The 8,799-nt window shown below is 31.7% G+C and overlaps 1 protein-coding gene across 1 annotated transcript in view; it reads right to left on the reverse strand.

Annotated features, from left to right (window-relative positions):
• LOC117168795 (GTP cyclohydrolase 1) overlaps positions 1-8,129 on the reverse strand; it is a 21,080-nt gene extending 12,951 nt beyond the window's left edge. Inside the window, exons 1-3 of the mRNA XM_033354610.1 lie at positions 8,015-8,129; positions 6,892-7,213; positions 3,879-4,088 (exon numbers count right to left, since the gene is read on the reverse strand). Of these exons, the coding sequence (XP_033210501.1) occupies positions 3,879-4,088; positions 6,892-7,081 (400 nt within the window). The 5' untranslated portion in view covers positions 7,082-7,213; positions 8,015-8,129. The remainder of the gene's footprint in view (positions 1-3,878; positions 4,089-6,891; positions 7,214-8,014) is intronic.
• Positions 8,130-8,799: the final 670 nt, after the last annotated feature.

Here is an 8,799-nt window from a genome sequence, read left to right on the forward strand (position 1 = left end):
GAAAAATCTCTATCCCATCCACACACTACTCCTTTCCCCTACCGAGTGAGTCACGCCTACCCCGAAAGGGAAATGGCTTAATGGTGTAATAATAATAATAATGATCGGTAAAGCCGTTTTCGAGAAAATTTGATTTTTTGATCCTTCAAAATTTGTTTATAATTTTTGTAAACAAATTTTTTTTAGTTGATACTTGGGGTAAATGTACCTGATAGGGGTAGTCACTTGCCCTTGCAATATGGATCGTATCTGAGCGGAGACACCCAGACCATGCTCATCCTGCTACGGCCTTTCTTGTTCTAAGTCATGATAATTGTAGATATGTGGGAGATGTCAGGATCCAAATTTAATCTTCAACAGTCGCTTCCGAGCGTTTGCGAAGTAAATATTGCGCGAGAAGTAAAATCTTTTCTTAGACTTTCGCCACGCTCTCAAAACCGACCGTACGCTCAAGCTGCACCAGTCAAATACAGCTGATCTGATTATTGCATCCTCTCAGTACGCCTGCTTAATCATGGTGAAAGTCTCAGTTGCAGACTTTTCATATTTATCAAAAAACTTCACTGCGCAATCTTTACTCTGCAAAAGCTTGGAGTCGGATATTCGAGCATGCATTTGGTTACTGACATTCCACACCACCCATTCTGCGTGTAAAAAAACCTATTCCGTCTTAGCTCAAGAAAGTAATTCTTAATACTTATAGAGCTTTGATAGCGTGACGGATGTCTACAAAAAAGGTTCACTTCTCGCGCAATATTTACTTCGCAAATTCTCGGAGACGACTGTTCGAGCATGCATTTTATTCCTGACATTCTCCACTACGCATTCTACCCGTAAACAATTCCTTCTATTCCTCCTCCTCGACTACAGAAAGTCAGTCCTACTACCCATGGAACAGTCCCTGTAAGACTTTTAGAAAATGCAATGCTTCAAGGCAGAAATGTAATTATTTTGGGAAATTCCCTATTCCAAGTGAGAATTATGATTTTTTTATCAAGTCCTTTTTTAGACTCAAAATTAAGAATAAAATATATAAAACAACCTTTAATTTGCATATTAGTACAGTCGAGAGAAAAATCTCGGTCACTAAATCACATTTTTGGTCATTTCACGCTTAGGTTAATTTTTTCCCTGGTCAAGGATAACTGGTCTATTCCATGCCGAGATTTTCATTTGTTTAATAGGTTTGAAAAATGCACGTAACAGAAGAAATAATGCTTTGAGTATATCAGAGGAAAAGCAGTAGAATTGCATTGTGAGTGAGTGGGTGAGTGATGGAAAACGGGGTGGGCTAAGGGTGAACAGAGGAATAGGGGTTGTGGGGTGGCTCATGCTTTCACAGTAAAGTGGCTGTGACTCCTTTCAGATTCGCTAGGGCGAACTACCGTTAACCCAGGTTATCAGCTCGAGAGTCTCAAGAGGGTGAGGGATTATATAGACGAAAAAGGCTGGAGAGATTCTGATTCATGTGAATTAAGGTCCGTATGAAAGCCACTTTCTATACCACCTGTAGCTAGCTCAAGAAAATAAAAATATTTCTTTCTTTTTTCTTTCAGACGGTCAAAATTACGATTCAATTTTTTTCTCTTCTCACATTGTATTTTATAATTACACTGAAACCTGGATTTCCGTAAACTGAATTTGTGCGTTCCCAGAATGGCTGTCCTCGACAGCATGAGGGCCGCACTCTCAGCGCGTGTTGCACCAGGTTGCTTCATGCGTCCAAATCTAACAGAAATTATTCATGCGGACTATGCCCGAACCCGTGCACAAATCCAGGTTCAAGTGTACTTTTTTTGTAATTTCGTACAGATAACAATTTTCATTTCTTCAAGTAACTTTTAATTTGCAAATCTTATACAATGTTAGCAAGTAGGGCAAAATTGCATTATGGTCAGAAAAATGATTCAGATTTTCAATTTTCGAATGGCCTCCCTCAGGGAAATTTATTTGAACAATTCTGAGCTGACTCTCTTGAATTACTTAAATCTCCTCTTAATGCTTTATTCAGTAAAAGTTAAGTAATGGAGAGAGGCTGCTAAGCAAAGGGGATGAAAAAAGAAAGATGAATGGGCCGATAAGAATAAGAAATAGTATTGTGAAAAAAGTCTCTTGCAAATTGAAATGAAAATTAATTAAATTATTTATCAGCAGCAGTAAATACACGCGCGATTATAAAACATATTTTTAAACTTCAAGTTTGAAAATTTTTTGAAACAATAAGTAATAATTTCGAATTGAAAGCGCTTGATTTTAAAAAAGTATATTGGAATGAAAAGAAATTGAACTTGTATCATTTCTAAGTAAAAGCTTTTAAGGTTGAAAATCTTTTAATCAAAAGTATTTGAAAATGAACAATTTTAAATCTGAAGCCCTTATAGAATCGAAAAATATCAGAATTAATTGAATTGAAATAAATAATCTCAAAATCAAAGGATTTCAGAATAAAATTTCCAAAATAAGACAGTTACAAAATATTCAAAGTTGAATAATTTCAGATTAGAATGTTGAAAATGGGGTCAATTAAGATTTAAAGGAATTAAAGTTGAAACCTGAATTGAATGCTTCAAAGTCAAAGCTTCTGAAATTCTATTTAAATTGTTATTACATTAAAAAATTATAAAGTAATAGAATGTTGATTTTTTATCCTGAAGGTATTTGAAGAAAAAAACCTAAGCTTAGCTTTCAGTAAAACAAAAATAAAAAAGAACCCTTATCAATTTCAAAGCAGACACATTTATTTTTGACCTACATTTTTTACCCTCGATATTGGACCTCCTTGCTTTTGAAGCATAACAACTTTAGTTTGAAAGCATAAAAAATTAAACTGTTTTACAATTGCACATTGGAAACTATACTTCTAAATTGAAATTATAGAAATTTTGAAGATGATAAATATGATTAATAAGTAGCATATAATGTAGTATCAAGTAACATTTAAAGTTAGCGGATCGATTTTTTTCCTAAAAAATTTGACTTCTGTAAAAAAAATCACTGCCATAATACAATATCATATCGTTCAAAATTAAAGATCTTCAAATATTGTGAACCTTTAAAGTTTAATTATTCTGAAATAAATATTTAAATTGTGCAAAATGATTTTCAGAATTCAAAGATTTTAATTTCAAATGCAAAATTAATTTGGAAATCAACACTAAGTCATTTCCATGCAATTGGCCATGAAAATATTTCTTATCTCAAAAATATGTACTAGATTGAAGAAACTAGATTTTCATCATTCAGGTACATTTCTTGAAACAAGACAAATTTTCTTAGATCATAAAAATACTGTATCATCCATATTCCTACCGGTATTTTCTGGATTGAATGCTAATTTTTGATCGTGTAATAAACATCGGAGTTTCAATGTGGGCATAATAAATGAATAGTAGATTATTGTTGTTAATAATAATGATTGTACTATTCTGGTATTTAACAAGTCGTATTTTCTAAAATTAAATAGTCCGTTATAAAATAAAATTATGGCTGATTAGTTAGTGAAAGTGTTAAAGGAGGAACTTTGAATGGTGCAATCTGTGACCAATTTCCTTTTGTCCTTCAACTTTTCGAACCCTCTATTCTCTAGGACTAGGTTGTACTAAAAAGTTATCTCGCAACGAGAATTATACGCGTGTGCGTTCATGCGAAGTCTAATCCTGTTCTAGATTTGCTTTCAATTTTCTAGGTATGACCGTGAATTCAAAATATAACCGATAGCGCAAGATCTGCTGTTCATTGCACCTTGAGGAAGGTAATTTTGATAATACTTTGATTTTATGATAGTAGTGACCATTTGACAATTTATAATTATGTTTTACGTCGCTTTATTGTCTTCGTATTTGTTTTTGAATGTGTGTTAGATAACAAATTTGATTTACCTTCGACACTCTGGTCGTATCCTTTAGTGAAAAATAACATGGCTTTGGCGGCCCTTTCTGGTGTTTTTAAAAGTCCCTGTCGATCAGGATTTTCTCCAAGAGAATTTAAAAGTAGTCTGTAACTTCGGGACATTTCTGGAAGAAGAGCTTCTCTTGTTGGTGGACGGTGGTCTAATTCCAGGTCATGATGAAATGTGCATTTTTCGTGTCCTGCAAGAAACCTTTGATTATTTAATAATAATTCTTTGATAAATATAGCAATATTGAATTGTTTACATCTTTCCAGCATTTATTTTATAAGGAAACCAAAATCTCTCAATTAAAAAATATGCTTAAAACAAATTATATTAAGAAAAAAAACCGAAGATTTGTTTTGAAACAAAAGTAAATTCTTTCCATTTCGGTAAACCTAAGCACATAAAGCCAGGCCTCTTATCTTTATTACTTCCAACTTTCTGGTGATTTTTGAAACCAATGTTTTCCCGGTCAATTCCCCGTTCACAAAATTTTTCTTGGCCATTGAGGTTAAAAATGTTTAACTCTTAAAGCTGAAGATTTTTTCATTTGAAGTAATCAAAAATATACAAAAAAATGTCGCCACTTTTATTGGTGGCAAAATTTTTCGTTTTTCAAATTTATTTATGGTTATGCGAATAAAAATAGTTTTTGATAAATACAGATTTTACAGCCGAAAACACTTTCAAAACAGGGAAAATAGGGTATAAAGTTTTTTGAAATAAAATGAATGTATAGGCAACATAGTCGAATAATATATAATATATTACCCAAAGACCAATTTTCGACAAAAAAGTTGAGTTTTTAAGTTGAAAAGTTGAATTGTTTTGAAATTAGTTGAGTTTTTACGAAAATAATTGAATTTCATACTTCAATTCAAAGAAAAACAGTTGCATTTTTAACCAAATAGTGGAATTTCCAAGGTAAAAACTCGAATTTTTTACAATAAAATTGGATTATCCACCTAAAAAGATTAAATTTTCAACAAAAAAAATTGTCTATCAATAAAGATGGATTTTCAAGTAAATACATGAATTTTAAGCATAACATTAATTTTCAATCAAACATTTGCATTTATAACCCAAGAGCTAAACTTTTAATATAAGGAGATAAATTTTTTAACAAAATAGTTGAATTTTAACCAAATGTTTAAATTTTCAAGTCAAAAAGACGAATTTTTCAGAAAGCAGTTGTCTTCATTAAGAAAAAAGTTATTTTTTAATCAAGAAAGATGAATTTTCCGCACCAGAAAGATTGATTTTCCTATGACAAAAAATAAATTTTCAATCTGAAAGGATGAAGTTTCTATTCAGAAAGACAAATTTTCAACAGAACAGTTGAATTTTTTACCAAAAATATGAATCTTGAACCAAGTAATATAATTTTTTAGCAAATACTTGAATTTTCAAACAATGTTAGATTTTCCAAACAAAAAAGATTAAACTTCAAACAAAAACAGTTGAATTATCAACCTGAAAAGGTAACTTTTCAAACAAACAAAATAATAATCTTCTACCAAGGAAAATGAATTTTCAAGAAGATAAATGAATTTTAAGAATAAAATTAATTTTCAATCAAACATTTGCATTTATTATCTTCTTCTATTATAAAATATGGTTTTTGAATCCATAAGGATTAAGATTTTATATAACAATTCAATTTTCGACCAAAAAATATGATTCTTCAACAAAATAATTGATTTTTTAATCAAATAGTTGAATTTTCAACCAATGGTCGAATTTTCGTACGAAAAACATTCAACTTCAATTAAAAACAGTTCCATTTTCAACCGAATGTAGCTGAATTTCCAGGGCAAAGCCACGAATTTTTTAGAATATATTTGAATGATCTGCCCGAAAAGGTAATTTTTCAACAAACAAACAAATAATTTTCTATCAAGAAAGATGACTACACAACCAAATAATTGAATTTTTAAGCAATGTTCGACTTTCCAATAAAAAAAGATTCAACTTCAAACAAAAACAGTTGTATCTACATCCAAATACAGTGAAACTCTTTTATAGCGCCGATTTTGGGGCTGGCCGTGGGTGGGAACTAACTCATCTTAGCTATATCCGATTTTGTTTGTTCACACTTGAGTGCTCGCTGAAGTGACCACCGTAAACCCCGCGCACCCCGCACAGCTCCTGTTACACCTACCTGTGGCGCGGCGTCAATTCTCGAAAGGGCTATTGAAGGGTTTCACTGTAGTTGATTTTTCAAAGCAAAAAGACGAATGTTTGGGAAGACAGATGTGAAATATCAACCTGAAAAGGTAACTTTTCAACAACAAAAATAATTTTTTACCAAGAAAGATGAATTTTGAAGAAGATAAATGAATGCTAAGAATAATATTAATTTTCGAACAAAAATTTGCATTAACAACCAAATAGTTGAATTTTCAACAAAAGGAGATGATTGTTCAACAAGATAGTTGAATTTCTACACAAATGGTTGAATTTTTGAGCCAAAAGGCCGAATTTTGTAGAAGACAGTTGAATTTTTAGACAAATAGATTAAAATTTACCTACAAGCAGTTTATTGTCAATAAAATGGGATGACCTTTTTACAAAATAGTTGAATTTTAAACAAAATAATTAAATTTTGTACAAAATAGCTGAATTTTTAACCGAAAAGAATAATCATCCAACTGAAAATAATATGATTTTATTATTGGGTTCTAGTAATTCAGTTCGCATTTAAGCAAATAAACGAGAAAATTTTGAAATTTCGTTAAAAGAGGGAAAATAAAAAGGAATTCTATAAAAAAGGAGGAAAGAGGGAACTGTAGTCTGTAACTAAAATTTAATATATTATTGGTTTTTCTTACCAGATAAATATGTTTAACCATTAAAGACCTTTTATTATGTGCTTCTGTTGTAAGTAACTCTTCCCATTAATTTATGAACTTGAAGGTATTTGATTGAAAATTAAATAAAATTCTCGGTCCCGGTCATTTCCCGGTTTCCAGATTCGGTGGCCACCCTCTGTACTATACCTGGTGTGGTGGAGGTTCTGGGTGTCCTGGGCGTTCCGGGCACATCAATTTCAGAGTCCTCCATATTTTCACTCCATGAAACATTTCTCAATGCAGCAGGTTTTTTGATGACGCCTGTCGACTCATCCTTACCGCCGTAAATCTTCATCTCGCTATTCACTTTCGTGCACTGTCCGCCAATCCCATTCATATTTGAATCCCACTTTTATTGCACGTGTACCACAAAGATTCGTCGCGAGAGAGAATTCAATTACACTTGATTTTTCCTTTTACTCTTAGTAAAACGATCCAGAAGAGAGTTGAAGAATGGTTGTCAAGGTTCCTTTAGAAATGAAAATGTAGCGGTCACCCAACGGTACATAAATTATACACGGAAAAGAAATTAGCATTGAATCGAGCAAATAACGATACAAAATACGGACGATACAAATTCTTCTTGTCTCAAGGAAATGTAATTGATTGAAGAAAATCAAGTTTCTCGATTCAAATACATTTTCAACAGACAATAAACATTTTCTTGGACCAAGAAAATATTCTATTGTCCTTATCGGTACTCATATAATCTTGATTCAATATTATTTTTTTCGAGGCAGATTTAATTTTCGTTCATACTTTTATCGATCTCGTAGCAATCGGTCAGGAGGAAGCAATATTATAGTTTAAAAACCTATTAGAGAGATAATTGCCTTTAGTTTTTAATTAATGATATGACACATGTCAGACTTAATGATTTTTGGAGAACTGGATTAGTTTCACTATGAATCTAGGACACTTGTATCTCCTAATCTTCCAGAATTAAAAAATTTTTTTCCTTTTTACAAGCAAATTATAAACAAAAATCAATTTTTGTTCACAACTCTCACTATAATATTTTGTATGACTTTTGTATACAAAATATTTGGTACGTGAAATAATAAACTTTTTATTCTTTCATTTGTTTACGATGGCACTTTAATCATTTCCTCACCAGCGATCTGTTTAGGCAGAACAAGAAAAGCATTTCGCAAATCCGGAAGGACTGATGGACAGCACAAGAACAATCATGTTTTAACTATTGATAAAAAAGGCACTGATTGGTCCAAGATTCGATAGAATTTATACAAAAAATTCCTCGAATACCTACCAGCCGGTCGATTGATAATAATTCTCGATGAAAACTGATTGTATGAAAATTTAAAGTTAAAAATGAGATTGCTGAGTGACACGACGTCGCTCGCTGGAGTGACGCGGTGCGACTGAACAGCGCTGTTGAGTCGAAGCAAAATATACAATTGAGAGTTCAGTCATTCGCCTCGTGAGCTGATATCCTGATCAATGCAATTCAGGATTTTCGAAAAAAATGGGAAACCCCGAACGTCATTTCTATGACGTTTCCATCTAGAAACTTTCAATTTGTCGATTTTATCAGGTGTGAAATTTGTATAATATAACATTTCCAAAACTAGGACACTGTGAGCGCTACAAGCGCATTAACATTACCCTTTCTTTAAAAAAAAACTCGGTTTATTTTCCAACATTTTGTTATGGATTTTACACATAATCATGTAAAATTCAAAAACGTCGTATATGAATTACAAAAGTTTCATTACTGAAGCAAGAAAGTTTCAGTCAATTCAATATGAATATGATTTCCTGCCTGTTTAGTAATATGACACCGCACTTTTAATATTTTTGGAAAATTTAAAAACATAAGAAAAATGCATTTTCAAAGTATTTCCGGATTTTGTTTTCAAAATAAAAGAAAAAGAAAAATGTGACATTTATTTTCATGACTAGTTCTGTTAAAAATTTGAGGTGCTCTTTTACTTTGGTTCAAGGATTGATCTTCTAATATAACTATTTGATTACATTTTGAAAATTCTCGCTAATTTTAAATAGCGACTGGAAAATCTGTTGTTTTTTTTTAAA

This window comes from Belonocnema kinseyi, chromosome 3 (genome assembly GCF_010883055.1).
Source record: "Belonocnema kinseyi isolate 2016_QV_RU_SX_M_011 chromosome 3, B_treatae_v1, whole genome shotgun sequence".
Taxonomy (NCBI): domain Eukaryota; kingdom Metazoa; phylum Arthropoda; class Insecta; order Hymenoptera; family Cynipidae; genus Belonocnema; species Belonocnema kinseyi.